General features: G+C 37.4%; 1 protein-coding gene across 1 annotated transcript; it reads left to right on the top strand.

Annotated features, from left to right (window-relative positions):
- The first annotated feature begins 7345 nt into the window (after positions 1-7345).
- Positions 7346-20889, top strand: pths (probable ATP-dependent RNA helicase DDX47). The gene is made up of 10 exons (XM_076208470.1): positions 7346-7452; positions 9863-9956; positions 10228-10392; positions 12463-12629; positions 12919-13038; positions 13293-13409; positions 14335-14558; positions 15246-15378; positions 18585-18713; positions 20667-20889. The coding sequence occupies exons 1-10, from the start codon at positions 7399-7401 to the stop codon at positions 20793-20795; spliced, it is 1332 nt and encodes a 443-aa protein (XP_076064585.1). The 5' UTR covers positions 7346-7398; the 3' UTR covers positions 20796-20889.
- Positions 20890-25312: the final 4423 nt, after the last annotated feature.

Below are 25312 nucleotides of genomic sequence, written 5' to 3'. Positions count from 1 at the left end.
TGAGGAAGGAGAGGACTTGGCCCACGCAGGCAGACGCCATGTAAACAAAAGAGGGCCGGACCAGTTTAGTGACGATGAAGGGTCTAACAAAAATGTAAAGATTAGAAACATAGATATGAGTAGCACAATAGAAGGTGAGGATAATAATTTCCAGGGATTTAAGGAGGGGGGGGGAGGATACCAACCTCCCCCGACTGGCAAGACTCGAAGAAAAACTTGAACAAATGACTGAACATTGGGAGAGTAGATTCGGTAGAATGTCAAAAATGGCTGAAAGGGTTGAAAGATTGGAAGCACTAGAGAGGGCAAACAAAAACTTAATTAAGGAAATAGAAGAACTAAAAAGACAGTTAAAAGAAGTAAAAGAGGAGAATGAAGAATTAAAGAGGAATAATAAAGAAAACAAAGAGGCCATAGCTAAAGAAGCACAGGGTTGGAAGACAATCCAAGAAAACAGTAAAGTTGCATTTACTGATATAATCAAACAGCAAATGAAAGAACAAACTGAAGACTCAGTTATCAAAGTGATGAGACAGAAGGAGAATATTGTAAGAGACTTAGCAGACAAAAAGAAATGTATAATTATATTAGGAATGGAAGAGAAACATAACCCAGATAGAACCTCAAGAATCAAAGAGGAAAATGAAAAAGTAATCACTTTACTACAATTAGTTCAGGAAGATGAACCAGAAATAATGAAACAAATCGAAGAGAAGTTCAGACTCGTAAAGTATAGTACAGATAAGACCAGACCAATTAAGATTAAATTCAGGTCACAAACGACGGCTGAGAATATCTTATCCAAAACAGGGAAACTAGCAACAAGTGAACAATATAAAAAGGTATGGATAAAAAGGGAAATGAATAAAGAGGAAAGAGAGGAAGAAAAAATGAAAAGGAAAGAAGCTAAGGAAAAAAACGAGAACAGAACAGAGAAAAAGAGAGATTCTATTGGAGAGTAATGAATATGAAACTAAGGAAATTCGACATACAAGAGAAAAAAAGGGAAACAGAGAACACAATGGAAGTGGCAGAAAACTAAGAGTGTCCTACACAAATATAGATGGATTAATAACAGGATTGAATGAGCTGAATGATTATTTGAAGGAAAAAGAACCGGACATAATGGGAATTGTAGAAACGAAATTAAAAGGTCCACTACCACCCAACAGTGTAGGACATGATGCATATAATTATTGGATTAGAAACAGAGAGACAAAACAAGGGGGTGGAGTTATGTTCCTGACTAAGAAGGATATAAACGTGAGGTGTGTCACATATGGAAAGAATACAGTAGAGATGATTATGATCGAAGTGGAAGACAGAGATAAGAAGAGCAGAAAGTTTGTGATAAATTATGTGCCTCCGAAAACAGCCTCGTGGGAAGAGAGTGAACATAAAAGTATGTTAGAGGACACAAAGATAACATTAAATAAGATAATGGAAGATGGAGGAAGAATAGTTATGATGGGCGACTTTAATTGCAAAGAAGTCTGCTGGGAAGAGATGACCGTAAAGGGTGGAGACGGCTCATGGGGAAACGTTCTACTCGAGATGATTACTGACAATACAATGACACAGTGGATACAGGAGAACACTAGGTATAGAAATGAGGAAGAACCATCGAGACTAGACCTAATAATTACATCTGAACCTAGAATAGTGGACAAGATTGAATATAAAACACCAATAAGTAAAAGTGACCACATATTGATTGAACTGGAACTAAATGAAGAAAAATACATGAAAAGAAATGAACAATATAGAAAAGGAAGAATGATGTATGAAAAAACAAACTTTGATAAAATAAGAGAATTCTTTCAAAAAAGAAAACTGGGAAGAAATATACAAAGAAGAAACAACAGTGGAAGAGAAATGGAATATTTTGACAAAAATTTACAAGACAAAAACAAGAAAAAGAATATGCAAAATGCTGGTACAATAAAAGTTGTAGGGAGTTAAAAGACAAAAGAGATAAAGCTTGGACCAGATGGAAAAAACACAAAAGGCCTGAAAAATGGAAAATATATAATTGTTATAGAAATGAATATGTACAAAAGTGCAGAGAGGAAAAGAGAAAATATGAAAAAGATGTCATAGAAAAATGTAAAGATCAATCAAAACTATTTTACAGATTTGTAAACAACAAATTGAAAAACAAACAAGACTTGGAGAAATTAAGACAAGGAGTTGAATACACAGAGGATATTGAAATGCCGGAAATTATGAACAAACATTTTAAATCAGTGTTTACAAGGGAGAACATACAACCTGATGAGATTGAATGGAAAGAGAAAGTCCCTCCCATGAAAGAAAAATAAGTAACAAAGAACGAAATACTGAAACACTTGAGTAATCTTGATGTCAGAAAATTGCATGGACCAGATGAAATAGCAAACTGGATTTTGAAAGAATGCAGGAATGAACTGGCAGACAAAATACATAGCATAATAAACAGTTCCTTGAAAGAAGGAAAAGTTCCAGAAGATTGGAAAAAAGCAAATATAGTACCTATATATAAAGGGGGAAATAAAGAAGACCCTAACAACTATAGACCAGTCTCTCTAACAAGTACAATAGCAAAAATTTGTGAAAGAATTGTCAAAAGTAGATGGGTAAAATATTTAGAAAAAAACAACGTGTTAAATCCAAGGCAATTTGGATTCAGACAAGGACGATCATGCGTCACCAATTTAATATGTTTCTATTCAAGGCTAATAGATATAATACAAGAAAGAGATGGATGGGCTGATTGTGCATTTCTAGACCTAAAAAAAGCTTTTGACAAAGTACCACATAAGAAGTTGCTTAAGAAATTAGAAACTGAAGGAGGAATACAGGGCAAACTGCTTAATTGGATGGAAGACTTTTTGCAAGAAAGGAAAATGAGAGTAGTGATAAGAGACAAACACTCAAAATGGGATGAAGTAATAAGCGGTGTTCCGCAGGGAACAGTTCTGGCCCCAATAATGTTTGCTATATATATTAATGATATGGATGAAGGAATTGAAAGCTATATGAGCTTCTTTGCAGATGATGCAAAACTATTGAAAAGAGTGAACACGGAAGAAGATTGTGAATCACTAGAGAGATCTAAATAAAGTACAGGAATGGAGTAGGAAGTGGGAGATGGAGTTCAATACAAAAAAGTGTAGTATAATGGAATTTGGAAAAAGCAAAAACAGAATAACAGGATCATATAAATTGGGAGAAGAAGGAATAAAAAAAAAAGTAGAAAATGAGAAGGACCTGGGAGTCATTGTTATGAATAATATGTCACCTGAGAAACATATAAATAAGATTTTTGGAGAAACTTATAATTTAATAAGAACAATCAAAGTTGCATTTACATACCTGGATGAAGAAATGGTGAAGAAAATTCTAATCACCCTGATAAGACCAAGACTGGAATATGCAGCAACGATATGGTCACCAAGTACAAAAAAAAAATGTATAAAAAAAACTTGAAAGAATACAAAGAGCAATTACAAAATTGGCACCAACACTCTCAAAACTATCATATGAAGAGAGACTAGCAAAACTTGAACTACAGACACTAGAGCAAAGAAGAGAGGAGATTTGATAGCTATTTACAGAATCATGAAAGGCATAGAAATTACTGATAGAGAGAATCTGATAAAATGGGATGATAGAAATACAAGAGGACACGGAAAGAAAATAAAAAAAGACAGCTATAGAAGAGATTTGAAAAAGAACAGCTTTCCTCACAGAGTAATAGACAGTTGGAACAAGTTAGATGAGAAAGTGGTGTGTGCAAAAACAATACATGAATTTAAAAATAGTTTAGATAAAATGAGATATGAAGACGGTACCCCACGAGCATAGCTCCCCTTCCCGTAAAATACAACTAGGTAAATACAACTAGGTAAATACACACACACACACACATTTTCGTCGGATGGACGGCGAAGATTGGAGTTCTGAAGAAAAAGTGAAATTTTCGTGGATCTCAACGCAAAGGAAGTACCTTATTGTATTTACAGGGAAGGGGAAAGCTTGTGGTGTAGTGGGAAAGTGAGGAAAAGGGAGAAGGAGAGGGATTACTGAGGGAAATGGAAGGAAATGAGGAAGAGGAGGACTTGGTCCAGGAGGACAGGCGTCTTATAAACAAGAGAAGGATCGATGATTTTGGTGATGGGATTAACAAAAAATGTAAAGATTAGAAATATAGATAAGAGCAGCACAATGGAAGGTGAGGAGAATGATTTCCAGGGATTTAATGGGGGGGTGGGTGGATACCAACCTCCCCCGATTAGCAAGACTAGAGGAAAAACATAAACAAATGACCGAACATTGGGAGAATAGGTTCGGTAACATAGCAAAGATTGCGCAGAGAGTTAAAAAATTGGAAGAACTAGAGAAGGTGAACACAAACTTAACTAAAAAAATAGAAGAATTAAAAAGACAGTTAAAAGAAGTAAAAGAGGAGAATGAAGAATTAAAGTGGAATAATAAAGACAATAAAGAGGTCACAGCTAAAGAAGCACAGGGTTGGAAAAAATCCAAGAAAACAGTAACGTTGCATTTACTGACATAATTAAACAGCAAATGAAAGAACAAACTGAAGACTCAGTTATTAAAGTGATGAGACAGAAGGAGAATATAGTAAGAGACTTAGCAGATAAAAAGAAATGTATAATTATATTAGGAATGAAAGAGAAACATAACCTAAATAGAACCACAAGAATCAATGAGGAAAAAGAAAAAGTAAGCAGTTTACTAGAATTAGTTCAGGAAGATGAACCTGAAACCATGAAACAAATTGAAGAGATGTATAGACTCGGAAAGTATATTACAGATAAGACCAGACCAATTAAGATTTAATTCAGGTCACAAACGACGGCAGATAATATCTTAGCAAAAACAGGGAAATTAGCAGCAAGTGAACAATATAAAAAGGTATGGATAAAAAGGGAAATGAATAAAGAGGAAAGAGAGGAGGAAAAAATAAAAAGACATGAAGCTAAGGAAAAAAATGAGAACAGAACAGAGTCAGAAAAAGAGAAATTCTATTGGAGAGTAGTGAATATGAAAGGAAATATGACATACTAGAGAAAAACAAAAGGGAAACAGAGAACACAATGGAAGTGGCAGAAACTAAGAGTGTCGTACACAAATATAGATGGATTGATAAGAGGATTGAATGAGCTGAATGATTGTTTGAAGGAAAAAGAACCGGACACAATGGGAATTGTAGAAACGAAATTAAAAGGTCCACTACCACCCAACAGTGTAGGACATGATGCATATAATTATTGGATTAGAAACAGAGAGACAAAACAAGGGGGTGGAGTTATGTTCCTGACTAAGAAGGATATAAACGTGAGGTGTGTCACATATGGAAAGAATACAGTAGAGATGATTATGATCGAAGTGGAAGACAGAGATAAGAAGAGCAGAAAGTTTGTGATAAATTATGTGCCTCCAAAAACAGCCTCGTGGGAAGAGAGTGAACATAAAAGTATGTTAGAAGACACAAGGATAACATTAAATAAGGTAATGGAAGATGGAGGAAGAATAGTTATGATGGGCGACTTTAATTGCAAAGAAGTCTGCTGGGAAGAGATGACAGTAAAGGGTGGAGACGGCTCATGGGGAAATGTTCTACTCGAGATGATTATTGACCATACAATGACACAGTGGATACAGGAGAACACTAGGTTATGCCAAAATTGATCCCTTACAATAAAAAAAAAATCTGGGGTAAATTTACCCTAGATTAAGACGTCCTACTCTACTTTTCCTAAATCCACAAAGATCCTCACTAATTACTCCCTCTGGTCCTCTTCTAATCCTCCAAAAACACCGTCCCATATGCCTTTCCAATTAACTCATGAAACTGATCCCTCTAAAACTACTACATTCACATGTGTTCCCCTTTTCTCTGTAAGGGGTGATTCGCACTATACAAGCACGTAAACGTAACATCGTCCTCGGTAATCAGCAAGTGCGTTCACAATATCCGTCCGATCTCCTGCAGTACAGCTTTGGCCGTGTTCGCAGAAGGATCTTGCTAGAAACAGACATGTTTGAGAACTTTAGTGTTACAGGCTTGGCATCATGTATTCTACACAACTTTATCAAATATGTCAATGTTATTTCTTCAAACAAAAATCAACAGGATATACCTGGTGAAATATACAAGCATACTCCAGTCCTCCGGCACACATCACGATCATATAATGAAATATAAAATATAATATTATACACTATAGTATTAGATAATATAATATAATATGATGTAATACAGTATGATATAGAATAATATGATGTAATACAGTATAATATAATATAATATGTAATATAATACAATATAATATGATATAATATATAATATAACATAATATAATACATTATAATATTATATAATATGATGATAAGGTTTAACGTTATAAACTCCACCCTATCGAGAGGCTAGAACGGTGCCCTTTACAGAGGATTTTGTAGCGGTGGCAGGATTCGAACCACCATCACCTCGACCTTTACCGCAAGTAACGACGTCCTAACCCGCTCGGCCAGCGAGCTTAAAAAATTATAAGAAATAATATAATATAATATGATATATAATATAATATAATATAATATAATATAATATAATATAAATTAATATAATATAATATAATATAATAGATAGATAGATAGACTTTATTTGGCAGTGAATCAATGTACATGAAGTGCAAATAATGACAAGAACTCATACATACATACATATACCAAGGCTTTTTCCCCCTTCCAAGGGAGGTAGCCAAAAAGGGAAAGGCATAAAAACACTCCCACCCATTTCATCCCCAAATACACTCCACACCCCTCCCACCCTCCCTCTCATCTGAGCACCTCCTGGATGACGGGTCATCCCTGCACCCTGCCCACCGCCCTGGGTCAGAAGCAGTGTCGCAAGACACAGCACATCCACAGCAAGGCCGCTTCATTTAAACAAGAACACATAGTTCGGAATGATAAATGCAAATTGCCGAGGATAACATAAAAAGCATGTACGCTTATTTCCATTGTGGTCCCCAAACATAATATAATATAATATAATATAATATAATATAATATAATATAATATAATATAATATAATATAATATAATATAATATAATATAATATAATATACCAAGGCTTTTTCCCCCTTCCAAGGGAGGTAGCCAATAATATAATATAATTTAATATAATATAATACAATATAATATAATATAATATAATATAATATAATATAATATAATATAATATAATATGATATAATATAATTAAACGTAATATATAAAATATAAAATATAAAATAAAACAACTTTATAATATTTACTTGAAAATGTCAGTAATAAGGCTGTATACCTTTGACGTCATCATTGTACGAAATCATAACAAACATATCAACATGTCTGAAGAAGACCACGAGGAAACAGGTTCTCCAGCAACTTTCAAAGAATTGGTAAGCATGTGGTAAACAATATATATATTGGTTTCAAGGAGACTACACTAACTCCATATTAAAAGAAATAGATAGGATGTTTCATCGAAATTTCATCAAAATATGGGGTTGACTGGTGAACATGGCACACTACTATTTTCTCAAATTTCTCTATATTTAATGTTGATAAAGTTTGCCAGCCTTACAAATGCAATATTTATCCATATCATCGGATAGCCCTTGTCATTCTAAGTATTTTGAACCCAATGAATAAGTACCACAATAGTAATGTTAGTAGCGAATGCGATTTTTTTCTAGATTTATCATATGAGGGGGGGGGGCTGCTTTGCAGAGTAGCACATCTGCATGGCAGACAGTCATTGGGGAGTGGATGAAGCTGCCTTGGATATAAGATAAATTCCTCTTAATATCCGACTAGATATAAATTCATCAACACCCACAAAGAAGAAACACGCCCCCAGTTTCTTCACCCAGGCAGCATGGCTCTATCCTCCACTGGGTGACCAGTAATTCACCATGGTCTTGGATCACGTGTTGGACTCATGATCAACAGTTATTAACCTCTCAGATGAGAGCTCAGAGCTCGTATGATGGACCTGTGGGTAATACTGTGACCTTACATGCACACACTCCCCCAACTCCCTGCCCACGTGAGTTGGAGTAACACCCAGCAGTGAAGTGATACTGAAATCATATCAGCCCTGGGCGGGAGTTGAACCCAGACTGCCTTAGTGGCAGGCGAGAACTCTAACCACAGTGCCACGAGTGTTGTCGGCCATGTGCAGAATCTCCGCTCGATGCTTCAAGTGACAAATAGGAAGCAATGAGACAAGTAAATTTTTTTTAGAGGAAACAGCCTTATAATTGTTAGGTGTGGTTGTGCTATTTTTCATCGTATACCCTGCCAGAAACACTAGATTTTTTAAAATCGCTATTGATGTTACTATTGATCTGTGGTACTTATTTATGTGATTCAAAACACTCAAAATGGTAATAGCTATCCAATTATACAGATAAGAATTGTATCTGTGAGACTGACAAACAACTTTATATTTATCTACTAATTACATTTAGGTAAGCAGTCAGCCCACCGTTTCTCATATTTTTGGTCTGAGAGGCAGTGAATCCATAGTAAGTTGTCAGAAACAAGTATTGATAGTGTTGATTAATTTTTCTTAATTGATGAAGCTGATATAACAGAGTGTACTCCATTTTAGGGTAAAATTTCAGAATCATGTAAACATGGATAGTTAACATGAAACTCTGTTGTCCAATGGTTCCTAACCTAACTTCAATTGTGAACTCATCTAATTAGGTCATCCAACCAACTCACCAGGTTGAGTATCATTATCTGATTGTGTATGGACAAATAAGGCCACAATTAGATATGGTGGCTTACTTACTTACTTAGTCTTACTTAGTAGAATTCAGAGGGTCTTCCTCATAGCTGTGGTGGTCCACCGCTACTTCCAGTCCGGGAATCTCCTTTTTGTAGATTGATCTGGTCTGGTCTGGGACTATGGGAAAAATCCGAGAAAGTTAACACAATTTCAGGGTTGGACATTGCATGGTACTTGTGTTATTTAGTCAGTTCTCACCATGATAGGCCTTTAGGCTTTCAAAGGATTGCAAATAATACAATCAAAGCAGATTTGGTAAAATTTTAGAAGTGCACACTTAGATATAGTAGAAAATTATATTTAAATTTTTTAAATTATAATACATCAATGTAATATATATTTTTCTTGGTGAAAATCTATAACAAAAAAGCTGCTAAAAGTTATGCACTAATGAAAGGAACTACAATAAGTGCTTGAGATACTTTTTTTTTTCTAAGTTGAAGAAATTAAAGTATGATAGGTTGGTCTAACCTAACCTAACCCAACCTGCTTTTATTAATGCAGTACACCTATAATGCTAGAGATCAGGTTCATCTTCTTCAGGGATGTTAACAGCCAGTTTTGGCATCCGATTGGACTGGGGGATGTAGAGGAGTTTCATAGCTTCAAGAAAAACATGAAACTCGGCTCTGTAGCACTGTTTAGGAAAATATGATGTCACTTGGTGTGGGAGAATACCCAGTATACAATGTGGTTATCACTATCATCAAACTGACATTGAGACTGGACTGGTGTCTCAAGCCTATCATCAAAACTCCATTCACTTGTGAACTTTCACAATCTTTTGTGTTTCTAATATATTTATACCTTACAAGTATGAGAATGTGCACCAGATAGCCTCTGTTAGCCCTTCATGTAAGTGGATTGATTTATTGTCCAAGGTGACTGGCAACTAAGGGGAGTTCATCTGTAGTCCAGTTAAAAAATGCACCCTTTATAACACTTTACACAATTTAGGGTTGTGTGTGGTATAATATTATATGTGGTTTTATAAATTTTTCTCTTTACAGGGGATCTTAGATGAATTGTGTAGTGCCTGTGAAAGACTAGGATGGAAAACCCCAACTCATATTCAGAAAGAGGCCATCCCCCTCGCACTCAAAGGTAAACTTGATGCGTTGTTGAGCAATAAAAAGGTTATTGAGGATTTAGGTTACAAAAATGTGGAAATTGATAAAGTTGGGCAGCGTATTCACTTGATTACATATAGGCAGATCTGAAATTGCTTATTCTCTGGTTAATAAGACCTAGCACTGTATCCATTGATTATGAATTCATACATTGTTTAAATCAATGTTATTCTCATTCTTTTAGATGGAGTTCAGAGTGGTATCAAATGCCACACACTTAATAAATCTAATTGTTCTCTTTGCAGAAAAGGATGTCATTGGTTTGGCAGAAACTGGGTCGGGCAAGACAGGAGCATTTGGCTTGCCTCTCCTGCAGGCCCTCATCAGCCACCCACAGCGGCTCTTTGCTTTAGTGTTGACCCCAACAAGGGAGTTAGCTTTCCAGATTAAGGAGCAATTTGATGCCCTCGGTGAGTTGGTTTTCCAAGCTGTTTGGTCTCGTACAAATACAGCTATTTTGATTTAATAGTTGTGTTCCATGAGAGCTTGTGCATTGTAAAACCTTGCTTATAGGAACAAATATAGATATAGGGGGTTGTATTATGCAGTTGCCTGACATTGCAGCATGGTTCTGAATACTAAGCTCCCCTCAAAGAAGAATGCTGATTACTTTCAAATTTTACTGTCATTCCTTTCCACCATCCTCCTTAAATTTCTCTTATACCACATGTATGACTTCACCTCTTCAGTGTGAAATTGACCCCAAGGATAGTAGTACAGGTTAGAGCAATGAAATACCTTCCATAGTTTGGAGTCTTATCACATGTATTACCAAGTAGAAATCAATCCATTGCCCCAGATAATTAGTATCACCCATTGAATTGGCCCATAAGTCACTCAAGGAAGAATTGTGTTGTCAGGTATGGCTGGGGAGGGACAGTTTAACATATCGCTTGTTTGCGAAAACGTCGTCATAACTCAAAAAACTGAATTTTTGAGTTATCTATACAGACATATTCATCTTCAAACACGGATTTTTTTGGTAACAGTGTCATATCTGTAGCTCAAAAATTGACCGCTAGGGAGTGCTAAATGTCCCAACGACATAACCTTACATGTTCCAACTTGTTCCAACAAATATTTTAGACTTAGTAAAGATTATGATTGTTTCAACTTCTATAAACTTTAGAGGCGTATTTGATGCTCCAAAAAATGTTCCACCTATGGTGTTTGAGTTTTTTTTATAATATTGAGAGCGTTTTGAAACTTTAAAATGCCTCTCCTGAAAAATTCGATATTTTGAGTTATGACGACGTTTTCGCAAACAAGCGATATAAGGTGTTCTGAGTTGGTTGCATCTGGGGCAATTTGTTTTTGGTATTGTCTTACTGCTAGATAGTTACCTGAATGCAGTCATACAAATGTAGTTCTTGTGTCTCTTAGGAGGAATATTTTAGAGGGAGGCTAATGTATTGAAGGATCAAGTTGTCAGTCTTTTAGTTCTTGCTTTATAATCTGAATGTGCATGAGTTTTGGAATGTATGTGTTGTGTAGTAAAGGTGGAAGATTGTTGTAGATATACTGTACAGTGATTTATTTTTTCTTTCTTTTTCTTTTTGTGCTTTTGTGATATAATGGGATGGGTGAGTAGGTTTGAGAATTCTTGTACCTATCATTTTCATGTATTATTCAATGGGTAGGATTTTTGTTTCTTTGTGTAGGTGTAGGTGGATAGTAATAAGATTGGTCTGTGAAAATGCTGGTTTTTCTGTTTGTTTGTGTAGCTTCATGTAAACAAAAACAAACTAGAACAGTAGATTAAACAAAATAGAATGAAGACCTCCCCTCAAAAATCATCAGGGACATTACTCACTCCAGAAACCATGAACCAAAGAAATTGCAACAGTAGAATTGAATGGACTATTTCAAATTGATTGGATTTTGTTGTACAGCTAGGCATGGTTGAAAATATCAATCAAGGTGTTTTAGATAGATGTTTTGAGATTTTTGTGGATCTTCTGCATAGGAGTTTTTCAATTTTTTTTATTGCCCATGTATGTCTTTGTTGTGGAAAGGTTGGGGTATCTTGTTTTATTTTTCATATCTCTTTTGTTATTTTCCTATATTTTGGAGTTGTGGGTACTTGATTATATTACATTGCTGTTTTTGTGATTGTGTTTTTCCTTGGTTGCTCCAGTTGCTATTGGATGTGTATACATTTTTATTTTATTTTTTTATGGTTATTATAGTTTTCCACATTTGTTTGTTTTCTCATCTATTATATTTGTGTTTTTTCCTCAATTTTCTTTCTTCAACAACTCTTGGTTGTACAATGAAATTCCAGCTATCTGGAAAAGAACTCACATAATACTCATATTATTACATAAAACAAACCAGATTTAATTAAGGATTGCAAATTATGAGAGCTCAATGTAAAATGTGGAACCTCCATGAAATATTTCATATGCAATATTCAAAAAAGATGAATTATGAGATTGGCCATCAAATTTTGTTGACTCACCGATTTACTTTTGTTTTAGGCAAGGCTGTTGGTGTTAACTGTTGTGTTATTGTTGGCGGGATGGACATGACTCAGCAGGCGATGGATCTTGGTAAACGGCCACACATCGTTGTAGCGACTCCAGGACGGTTGGTGGACCACTTGGAGAAGACAAAGGGGTTCAACCTGAAGGCTCTGAAGTATTTGGTGGGTAGTAGTTGGTTGTAATCAGTTGCTTTTATATTTTGATAGAATGTGAGCTTCAAAGATTTTTATTTCTGTGCATTGGGCATTAGTTTTTTTTAAGTACTCATTTGATTTACTATATGTAGAAAGATTTTTTTTGTGTGTGGTTTGAGTGGTGGGTTGTCTTCAGTTTCCAGAGTCCAGTTAATTAATTAATTTATTTATTTATTTATTTATTTATTTTTAGCTGCTGTTGTGTCATTTACCATACCCAAAGGTTACTTAATATGGAAGCTCTTGTCTTACTCAGGTCATGGATGAGGCTGATCGCATACTCAACATGGACTTTGAGGAAGAAGTGGACAAGATCCTCAAGGTGCTTCCAAAGGAGAGAAGGACAATGCTTTTCTCAGCCACAATGACCAGCAAGGTAAAGACAGCCCATAAATCAGGTCCTGCCTAATCCATGGGATTGGTGATACACCATCAATATTGCATATTTGATAAATTTTGAGTAGTATGAATGAGAAATAGGTGTTTGAGGATGAATACAAAGATATAAAGAATAAAGATGAAACAAATTGTAAGATAGATTAGATTAAAGTACTCAGTTGAATAGATTTTTATGATAATAATTGTTTCCTTTTTAGATGTTTTGATAATTGTATTTTAATTTCTGTGTAGGTGAACAAACTGCAGAGGGCTCACCTGCAAGATCCTGTGAGAGTGGAAGTGTCGTCTAAGTACCAGACAGTCAAGAAACTAAAGCAGTACATGCTCTTCATCCCTTGTAAACACAAGGTAAGTTCTCCAATATTACGTTTCACAATTTAAGCCACCACAAGAGTTTTATTCTCACTTTTTTTTCAATAAACCTTTTCAGTTCCTCAGCTGTGCATTTCATAAATTCTTTGTACTCTGCACCATTCTATACTGATGTTTTTGGAATGGTATGTGCAAATGCCCCAGATGCAACCACCACACAGAGAACACAAAACACTTCATACTGCAATACCTCATACTAACAATACCCAGACAACAACACAATATATCTTCCCTGAGTGAATTATGGACCTATTTGGGGGACTGTTGCATGTAAGCTGCAGGTTTTCTGCAAGATACCAGGGGCAATGAATTGATGGATTGAGTATGTGCCATTGTGATGTCTTTTTTTCCATCCTTTTTACTTATAATTCTTATGTTCATTATCTCAGCCATTCTTTCTTCCATTTGCTCTTCTTCCATCTGGATGCTTGTTTTCATTGCCATCCCCCTTATTTTTGTAGTAGGAAATTGTATGGAGTATGTGCAGTGGACAAGGTGCAGGGATGACCCATCATCCAGGAAGTGCTAAGATAAGAGGGGTGTGGAGTGTATTCAGGGATGGAATGGGTGGGAATGATTTTATGTCTTTTCCTTTTTGGCTACCTCCTTGTAAGGGGGAAAAAGCCTTGGTATGTGTATGTATGTATGTATGTCGAATGTCTCAGCAACTTGATGTATAATATATTTTATCCTGCTTCTTTGAGACAGTTTTAATCAAATATGGGATAGACTTTTAAATGAAAGGGTCAGTATTATTGTGATTAACCACTTGAAGCAGGTGGTACACTGTTATTTTTTATTGATTCTAGAGGATTAATTTAATTCAGCAAGGGGATAGCAGGAGATATGTATGAAATATGTGAATAATATATATATATATTTCTACTACCTTTCTCCACAGCACATCTATTTGACATACATATTGAATGAAATCGGCAACCAATCCGTGATTATCTTCTGTGCAACTCATCTTTCCACACTCAAGACGGCACTGATGCTGCGAAATCTGGGCTTCACAGCCATCCCCCTGTATGGCAAAATGACACAGAATAAACGACTTGGTGCACTGAATAAGTTCAAAGCCAGAGAGCGTTCAATTCTGCTTGCAACAGATGTAGCCTCAAGGTAAGGAAGGGCAGCACTTAAAAGTTCATTGAAGATGATAGGGTTTGCTGTAGATGGAAAGTGTCATAGGAATGATATTACTTTGCGGGCAGCCCAGGGTGGATATATCCACCTTTCCCTCAATTTAACATAAAAAGGAAGGGAACATCAGCCCAATGAATATGGTAAATTCAAAATATTTATTCTAATTTAACATCAGACTTACCAAGAATTGTGAAAATGGGTTCTTGATATGCCATGATTGTAAAGTGGGGGACTGAAATTTACTGTAGGTCACAGGATTTTATCTGTTGTCTCTGAAATTTGTTAAATGAGGGTTCATTGAATTGAGGGCTGAGTGTAATGTTATACAATTTGATTAATAACTTTTAAGCATAGAATACTCAGTACAGTACAGAACAGACTTGGTGCTGAAAGATACAAAGACGGGTCACCATGAGCATAGCTCTCTTCCTGTATAATACAACTAGGTAAAATACAGGTTAACAGCAGGATATTTTCAATGTTCATTTAAAGGGCAAGTAGAGCTCTGTAATGAAGAGTCAAAGAATATGGATAACACTTCAGTGTGGAACATGTCCACCATTTAGCTGATAGGTGCTGGAGTTAGGTTAAGAAATTTTAGCAGTAATGGAGATATGAATCTTTTGACCTTGACTTTTCTTTTCTTTTCTTTTCTTTTTACAGGGGTTTAGATATACCAAGTGTTGATTATGTGATCAATTTTGATGTACCCTTGCACAGCAAAGACTATATTCATCGGGTAGGAAGAACAGCCAGAGCAGGCAAGTCTGGCATTGCCATCACAATCGTCTCTCAGGTATAAAGCCCTTACGCTGCTTCTGTTTTGATTGTTTTAAGGTTGCAATTAGAAGTGGCTAATGAATGAAAATAAGTTTTGATGAAAGAGGAGAGATAAATAATAAAGTGGCTTTTAGATCAGTGATCAGTTTGTTGCCCCAGCTCTCTCTTGCAGTAGACTCATAGCTCCTAGGCAATTAGCATAAGCCACCAGCCTGGACCACAAGTCATTATAATTGTATTTACCTAGTTGTATCTTATGGGAAAGGGAGCTACACTTGTGGTGTCCCATCTCTGTGTCTTGCCATATCTAATTTGCTCTTAAATTCTTTTATTGTTTTTGCACACACTGTTGTTCCATACATCCACTACTCTGTAGGGAAAACTGGTTTTTTCATGTCTCTTCTATAACTGTCCTTTTTGAGTTTCTTTCCATGTCCTCTTGTGTTTCTCTTATCCCAATTTAGTAAGTCATCTCTATCAAGGATTTCTACACCTGAGTGTGGCTAGTGAGAGGTAGTGTAAGGTGAGGTGTTTGTTGGCCTCTGTGTGATGGTTAAATCCAGGGCAGTTTGTTATTGTAGTCGGGCCTTTTCTGTTCTAATTTTATCTTCGTGCTGGATGTTGACTTGAACACATGTGAGTCACTGTGTATTTTGTTTCTCTGGGAGTAGTTTTTCTGTGGGGCTGATGTTTGAGGGAAGGGGAAGCTGTTAATGGAGTAATGAGTTTGGTGGCTGTTCTTAAAGAGTTTAGTTTGTGGTCTGTGTATGAATGTATTTTGGTGTGGATGTATTTTGTGGGACAGTTGGTGGATTATCGTAAATGTCTGAGTATACTACTGCTGTAGTCTCTTTGTGTTCATTCCCAGATACCTGTTTCTCATGACACTTCATTCCCTCTAGACATTTATTATACTTGCATCCCATAATCCAAATACCTTTTTCCAAATCCAAAGACTTCTTGCTTATCTCCAGATATTTGTACTTGTATCCCTTAATCTCTAATTTACCTCCACTTCTACTCTGTTACCTGTTCCTCATGACCCTAACCACTTAATGGTTTTCATTCCCTTCAGCCTCACTCCATTAAGATTTATCTCCAACTCACTTCCTAAACACGTGCAAAAACAACTGGCTTGCTTCCCACTTTCTTCCACTCTCATTTACCAGCTCCAAACCCCTTCCCATCATCCTCAAATGTAATTCACATATCACCCTACTCATATACATGATGAACAAACATGGTGTCATTACACAACCCTGGTGCAACTCCACTTTCTCTGCAAACAGTCCACTCTCTCCATTCCCTACCCTAACATGAACTGTACTATTTATGTAAAAACTTTAGACTGCGATTGAAGCCTGAATGATGTAAACTAGAAAAGTTGTGTGGAGGTAAAGGAAAAGAGATATAAAGTATAAAGTATGAAATATAAAGTGTGATAAGGTTCATGAATGGACTGGATGGAAGATAGGATTGGGAGGAAGAGTAAAACAGGCCTTCCTAAGGTGATTTGGTCATATTCTGAGAATGGATGGAAGTAGATATCCTTGAAGGTTTCCTGGATTGGTAATGCCAATAATGAAAGCAAAAGGTGAACTTAGGAAAAGGTGGGTGAACAAGGTGAATAAGTCCATGAGCTCTCATGGTTTAGATGTTGAACAAGAGAAAGTGTGATTAAGTAGCAGACTTAGGTGGACAGGATTCCCTACATTAAAGCAACAACCCATTTCATAAAAAAGGTTGCACCAAGGATGAAATGGCAGTACTTGTGGGTAAGAACTTTGGTTCAATTTTCTTGTGCCTATGTCTCTTTGATTGTGGTGCAAGAAAACATTATTTTCAGCTGGCTTAGTAACAAACCAAATAGTTTTCTTCTGGGCCACTCCATGGACTGTTATGCTGCCCATTTTCAAAACCTATCACCCCTCCTCACCTCATCAGGTGATGCTTTGTCTTTAGATTGGTCTTTTTAAACTTCCGCTGTATCTTTTACACTTTTCACCCACAGAGCTGACAGCTGTTGACTGCTCTCCTCTCCCTTCCACTTTGAGCTGGTGACATAGAAACAATCCCATATTAATACAACACAGACATCCTAGATGTCTTCCCAGATTGGTCTGTGGGAGGTTCTAAGGACCACTGACAGCCTCTGTGGGTTTTGTTATCATTTGTCTGTTATTTGTTTTGTTATCATTTGTCTGTTTGTTTATTATTATTTGCTTGATTCTCATTTATTGTTAGTTATACGTGAATTTATTATTTTTTACTATTTACATGTGGAGGGAGTGAACATGAGGGGACGTCCTAGGATGAGATGGATGGATGGGGTGAAGGGGGCTTTGGGGAAGAGGGGAATGCCGGTTGAGGAAGGACGGGAGAGGACAGAAGACAGGGGTGAATGGAGAATGGTTGTATATGGAAAATGTTGTGATGCATGAGGTGGATTGGACGGGGGAATGGGGGTGAGGTAGTGTGTGTGAGCAAGAATTTTTTACGCAGCCCGAAGGGATTTCTCCCTATCCTCTCCTTTATATGGGGGGTCGCCGATTTAATGAAGCGGCCTTGCTGTGGATGTGCTGTGTCCTGCGACACTGCTTCTGACCCAGGGCAGTGGACAGGGTGCAGGGATGACCTGTCATCTAGGAGGTGCTAAGATGGGAGGGAGGGTGGAGGGGTGTGGAGTGTTTTCGGGGATGAAATGGGTGGGAATGTTTTTGTGCCTTGTCCTTTTTGGCTACCCCCTTGTAAGGGGAAAAAAAGCCTTGGTATATGTATGTATGTATGTACTATTTACCTGTTTGTTTATTATTTAACTATACCTATGCATTTATTTTATTTATTATTATTTACCTTATTGTATTTTTTATTTACTTCTGACCCAGGGTAGTGGGCGGGGTGCAGGGATGACCCGTCGTCCGGGAGGTGCTAAGATAAGAGGGAGGGTGGAGGGGTGTGGAGTGTATTCAGGGATGGAATGGGTGGGAATGTTTTTATGCCTTTTCTTTCAGGCTACCTCCCTTGTAAGGGGGAAAAAGCCTTGGTATATGTATGTATGTATAGTTTTTATTTATTGATTGATTTGTTTATTTATTTATTTATCATTATTATAATTTTTTTGCATCTGACCATGATATGGACCAAAAGGTCTCCTGTCGGCATGCTCCACCTTTGTAATCCTTTGTAAATTGAGTCAACAATTCAGCGAATCTTCTATTTCAGTATGAGGTGGAGGTGTACCAGCGTATTGAGCAGCTCCTAGACATGAAGCTACAAGTTTACCCAACAGTGCAAGACGAGGCCCTTGTGTTACAGGAGCGTGTGGCGGAAGCTGAACGCTTTGCCAAACTGGTGGGTCTTTTACAAGTATTTACCTAGTTGTACCTAGTTGTATTTTGCAGGAGAAGAGCTATGCTCATAGAGACCCGCAGTTGTAGCTTTCCGTATCCAGTTCTTTCTTAAAGTCATGTATATTTTTAGCACTCACTGTTTTCTCTTTCAAAGCTGTTCTTTTTCGGATCTCTTCTGTAACTGTCTTTCTTAAGTTTCTTCTTGTGTCCCCTTGTATTTCTTCTGTCCCAGTTAAGTAGATCATCCCTGCCAAGGATTTCCATCCCTTTCATAATTCTATAGATGGTTATCAAGAGTATGTAAACAGAGCAGAAGAGAGCAGAGGTAAAATGGGTAGGAACATAACAGTAAATTTTGAAAAGAATAGAAATGTGTTATGGAATGAGGTTAAGAGAGTGAGGAGGTGAATCAGGCAGAGAGGAAAAGGTTAAAGGTTTAGATGGACAGATGTTAACGGAAGTGAAGGCAGTAAGGGGAAGATGGGTAGAGTATTTTAGAGTTGTTGAATGTGGAGGAGGATAGGGATTGATTGATTGTGGCAGTGGGAGGTGCTTAGAAAGTGACTGATAAAAGAGGAAAATGTCAACAGTATAGAAAAATATGAGGTACAAAGAGCTTTGAAAATTATCAGTATTGGTAAAGCACCTGGGTTGGATGGGTGTCAAGTGGAGTGTCTGAAAAAGGGAGGTACAGTGAGACCTCATTAACGGATGTTAATTAGCTGTGTTTGCGGTGTTTTCGCTGTGTTTTCTGTGTTTTTGGCGCTGTTGTTTAGTGCATGCAATCACTATGCCACTCAAAAACCACTCCAAAACACCGCAAACGCAGCTAATTAACGTCCGTTAATGAGAGGTCTCACTGTACAGTTATGGTGGATTGGTTAGTGAGGTTGACATGTGCGTCTGAGGGAGGGGAGAATGCAGGAAGACTGGAGGAGTGCCTTTATAACTCCAGTTTACAAAAGAAAAGGGGACAAATGTGATTGTAGTAGTTTTAGAGAGTTCAGTTTGTTGAGTATAGTTAGAGAGGGATATGGGAGATTTGTAAATGAAAGGATTAGGAGAGGAATACATACATACATACATATACCAAGGCTTTTTCCCCCTTACAAGGGAGGTAGCCAAAAAGGGAAAGGCATAAAATCATTCCCACCCATTCCATCCCTGAATACACTCCACACCCCTCCACCCTCCCTCTCATCTGAGCACCTCCTGGATGACGGGTCATCCCTGCACCTTGTCCACTGCCCTGGGTCAGAAGCAGAGGAATAGAGGAAATAATTGGTGAGGAGCAGTGTGGGTTTAGGAAAGCCAGAGTGTATGTGGATCAGATTTTTGTGGTAAGGCACATTTGTGAAAAGGTTTTGGCAAAATATATGGAGTGTATGCAGTCACTCGCCGAGTGACCCAACCTGAGCTTTCAGGCTTCGGAGAGGAGGGTAAATGTCTCTCTTGTCCTATTTATACTCTGTATCTCCATTTTTTTGTTCTTTTTCTGTACTCCTTGATAATGTGAATATATCACGAAAGCACTCGGACTCCGTGTGTTTTTCCTTTTCTTAGTGGACTCTGCATATTTGTGATTCACGTGTGACTTGTGAAATTTGTGCATATGGAGTGTGTTTTTGGGCCTTTATGGATTTGGAAAAGGCTTATGACAGGGTAGACAGATAGATAGAGCTTCAGCTGTATTTCTTATACATATTCACAAATACTTACATATTGCATCATCTATAAGATGATATCTTAAATATTTCCAGTGGATTATGTGAAGAAAATATACTTTCATCGACAGGTTGATGGTTGAAGCATGTAATGAACTGAATATCATTGCAGACCTCATCCTTATCCTATTATATTGTATTGCTACTCATCATACTAGTGCTTGTTGATGACTGTATTGAGTTATATTCATTGTATCAGAATTGATTCATCACATCTGGTCTTCCTGCAGGAAATGGCTCGATTGGACGAAAAGACTGGAAAGAAGGGTCGCAAACGCCACAGGGATGTAGATGACTCTGAGGAAAGTCTTGGAGTACGGAAGAGACTCCAGAAAAAGAACAAATTGAAAAATAATTAAAAAGTAGAAAACGATTCTTACTGTGTTGTACAATGATTGTAAGATTATTTTTTAGATAAAATTGTGAAATATATCTCTGTTACATACAAGCTATCATTAGTTTTAATGAACCTTTACTTGTGACTTCTTCATGCAGCAGATACAAAATCCTCTGGAAAGTAAGGACCATAATAATTGGTAGAAGATTTGAATATCTTAGCAATATTAGCCACTTCAGTACGAGTCAAATTCTTCCGCACAGCATGGGCTGCCATATGTAATTTACATCACATTACTTGCATTATAAAATATAAAGTCACTGCTGTATTACTCATTCCCTTTTACTCTGAGTAATAATACATACATGTACCAAAGGCCTTTTCCCCCTTACATGGGAGGTAGCCAAAAAACAAAGGCATAGAAACCACTCCCCTCTACCCTCTTCCCTCCCTCTTATCTTGGCACCTCCTGGAGGACAGGTCATCCCTGCATCTTGTCCACTGCCCTGATTCAGAAGCAGTGTTGCAAGACAGCACATCCACAGCAAGGCCACTTCATTAAATTGATGACCCGTCCTCTCCATCCCTTCATGCAGAAAAGATGGGGAGATTCCCTTCATGCTGTGTCAATTTATTTCCCATACATACTCCCTCATGCCCCATCCCTCACCCCACTCCCCCTCATGTATCACATCATCCATACACAACCATTCTCCATTCACCCCTATCTTCTGTCTCCTCCCGTCCTTCCTCAGCAGACATTCCCCTCTTTCCCAATGCCTCTTTTACCCCATCCATCCATCTCATCCTGATTCAGAAGCAGTGTTGACCCCTCATGTTCACTCCTTCCACACCTCTTTTACTTATCTTTTTTCACTCGTTCTTTTCATGTGTCCAAACTATCCCAATACTCTTTCATCAACCCTATCTCTCAATTCTTTCCATCCCTGTTCTCCTCACCTCCTTGTTTCTCACTCTAATAAACACAGAAAATGTGATCAAATCAGTTCACAGAATCTGGGGTAACTCATGTACAACTACAGAAAATATATATATAAGATGCCAATGCCAGCATCCTTGTATACCCTATATAGGCATCATCATATCAAAAGTGGTTAAGAGCTATGCTAACAAGGTTCAAGATCTTTCCATGGTCACCCATATTCTATCTATTCTACCAAGGGCTTTTTCCCCTGTTACAAGGGTAGCCAAGTCAAAAGACATATTCTCACTCCCAACCATTCCACTGCCATCCACCATATTCTTTGTGGAATTTAGGAGAGAAATTAGACATGTCATACCACAATTTAGACTTTATTTTTATCATAAAACAACACTAACTTATGTAATCCTTATTTCTAGATCAGTAATGTATGAAAGTTACATTCAGTATGTGAAGCATTGTGCAACAGTATACACAAATGCTACCCAGCCAAAAATTCAATTCAGATAATGCTATCCCACAATCTCTCGGTCTACTTTTATTTGGATGTTAGTGGATACAGTAGAATTACCCCAAAAATAAGATCAAAATATAGTTATATTACTTGGGGGTTACATCCTTAACATTTGTCTCTTGTTTTTTGACACTGTAGGAGGTAAAATGTACACAAACACCAACCTCGCTCAACTTCATGTACAATATAAAAGAATTTACCAGCTATCCCTGTACAGCACTGGTTATTGCATATAATTAACAAAATTATATGTTGATATATCAACTTTTTGTCCATATTAGAAGGAATTATTTACTTGTTGCCTTGACTTTCACTAAGTGGAAAAACTGCAGCCCCCAGCAGCTTGCAACATACCTTGGGTTTTTCTACAGATCTCTCTGGGAAGAAACATTGGACTGTTTTCTGTGTTGTATTAGTGTGAAACTGTTTCAGTGTTACCAGTTAAAAGTGGGAAGGGAGTAGTCACTGGTTGTTAGCTCTCCGTATGTGAACTTGTAGAAGAAATACATCTTTCCCCCTTATAAGGGAGGTAGTCAGGTCATAGGGGATGTACCTACTCCCACCCATTTCACTCCCATCCACCCCCACCTTAGATGATGGGTCATCCCTGTCTCCTGCCTACTACCCTGGGTCAGAAGTAATGCATCAAGATACAGTACATCCACAACAAGGCCACTTCACTTGATCGGTGACCCCTCTCCATCCCTTCATGCGGAAAATAGAGAAGACAGAGAGAAATCCCTTTGGGCTGCATCAAAATATTCACACATAACCGCTCCCTACTAACCCCTTCCATCCCCTGTCTTTTCTCTGCCTTGCATCACAGTATCAACTATACACAGCAATTCTCCACTAACTCCCTATCTCCTGCCTTCTCTCCTTGCTCAACATTCCCTTCTTCGTCATAGCCCCTTTCACCCCATCCATCCATCTTCAGTCATCCCCTCAAGCTCACTCCATCCACCTCTGCCTTCCATACTTCTATACTTCTTTTACCAATCTCTCTTCACTCATTCTTTCCATGTGTCCAAACCATCCCAATACTCTTTCATTAGCACTATCCAGCATCTTTTCCACCCCTGCTCTCCTTCTCACCTTGTTTTTTCACCCTATCCAACCTTGTAACCACCCACCATGCTTTTCAGACATTTCATCTCAAAAACATCTAAATTTCTCTCTGCTTCTTTTCAATTCCAAGTCTCCACTCCATGCAGTGTTGTTTGCACAATCACCCCTTCATATAATCTCTTGGCATCCATCCCTAATTCTCACAACACTTTTTAATCTCTCAAGGCATTAACTATTTTCTTTCAATCTACAATTTACCCCCACCTCCACTCCTCCCTCTCCTGCCACATGCAACCCCAAATACCTTAAACTATCCACTTCTTCCTGCCTCTCTCCTTAAAGTCTTACTTCCAACTCTTTGTCATTCTCTCCCCTTGTACATCTCATCATCATACTCTTACTTTTTCCTATCACATACCTTCCCAAATTCCATCAATAATTAAACTGCCTTAATCCTCCCTCACCCTGCCACAAGCACAGCATCATCAGCAAATATCAGCTGGTTAACCTTACACTTTTTTCTATCTTTAACCATCTCCAGTCCCCTGCCCATTACTCTCTCATTTACTTCCTGCATCACCCCATCCATGTACACAGTGAGCAGCCATGACAACAGGACACATCCCTGATGTAGCCCCACCTTTACCTCAAACCACTTGCTTTCTCAGTTGAAGTTGATAGAGAAAAATTTTGGGTCTGGTTCAGAATGAATGTCAGCCCCTCAGGCTGCACCTAATGGAAGTAAGTTGATGAGTTTTGCAAATGGGCAGATTCTCTGTCTATCTTGAAAGCTTATCACATGCAGGTACCCATCATTGTTCATACTGGGGGAAAATATAAACAAAACCATTTTGACTAAAGTAAATAATCAATTTCAGAAATATGCAAATACCATTTCCCAAGGTATTATATGTTATGTGATATTGCACTTTAAATATGGAAACCTTTAAACAATTTCTGAGACTTAAAATGGTGTTTGTGTATACTGCTGCACACATGGCCTCATATACAGATTTGAATTAAGAGGATTTACATGAAGGATGGATGAATTTTTTCTACCCAAACTAAACATGATAATTTATATAACCTGGTCATTGGGAAGGAAAACATGAAAGCACTAGAATTTTTTTTTTACCTTTGGTCATTTTGCCACATAGACCATATGCAGGACATGATACTTTGTATAATGAAATAAGTAGCATTACCCCATTGAATCTTATGCATTCCCATACCCAAAAATCCCATTTGTTGAGCCATGTAATAATGATGATAATGATTGTTGCCCTGAGTTTCACTGACTGGAAACCCACACTCCCACAGTTGCTGGCAATAGTCCTAGAGGATTCCTCTAGGTCTTTCTGGAAAGAAATTCTGGCCTGTTGTTTGTATTGTATTAGTACAGGACTCTCTATGTCACCAACATGTAGTAGTGGAAGGAGGGAAACAATTGCCAGTTCTCAGCTTTCCCCATGTGAAAAAGTGGAAGAAATACAGTTGAAGCTGTTAAAGAGGGATTTTGGATCTGACTGAGACTGAGTGTCAGACCTTCAGATAGAGGAGAGGATGTTGATGTTTTTTTGAAAAAGGGTGACATGGAGATGATTCTCTTTAATTTCAATCTCATAGGACCAACATGTGTAAATACCTGTTGTTGGTCTTGGTAAGACAAGTGAAGAAAATGTAAGCCCCTCAATGGAAATACAATTGGATTGTTAACTCTAATAGTAGAGATATAACTTTTCTTTCTCTACTTTCTTTTCTGGGATCTTCCTCTGCTTTGGTTTTTGTGCCAAGGAAAAGGTATGAAGTGACATTTGTGGAGAATTGTAGTCTAATGTAGTTAGAGGCCTTTGTGGTACGCTGTGAAGTAAATAGATTTACTGTTCTGGTACTCTATTGGCCCCTAGCCTTGCATTTTATATTAATTTCTTTTATCTAAACTCCTTTTTGGTATTCACACTTACAATTTTTAGGGCCTTACAGGTATTTTGCATGTTACTGATTCAGTATGTCA

Source organism: Oratosquilla oratoria, chromosome 2 (assembly GCF_046742065.1).
Source record: "Oratosquilla oratoria isolate Oo_2021 chromosome 2, ASM4674206v1, whole genome shotgun sequence".
Lineage (NCBI taxonomy): Eukaryota > Metazoa > Arthropoda > Malacostraca > Stomatopoda > Squillidae > Oratosquilla > Oratosquilla oratoria.
Note: the sequence above shows the minus strand (reverse complement) of the source record. Positions and strands in the feature narration are given on the sequence as shown.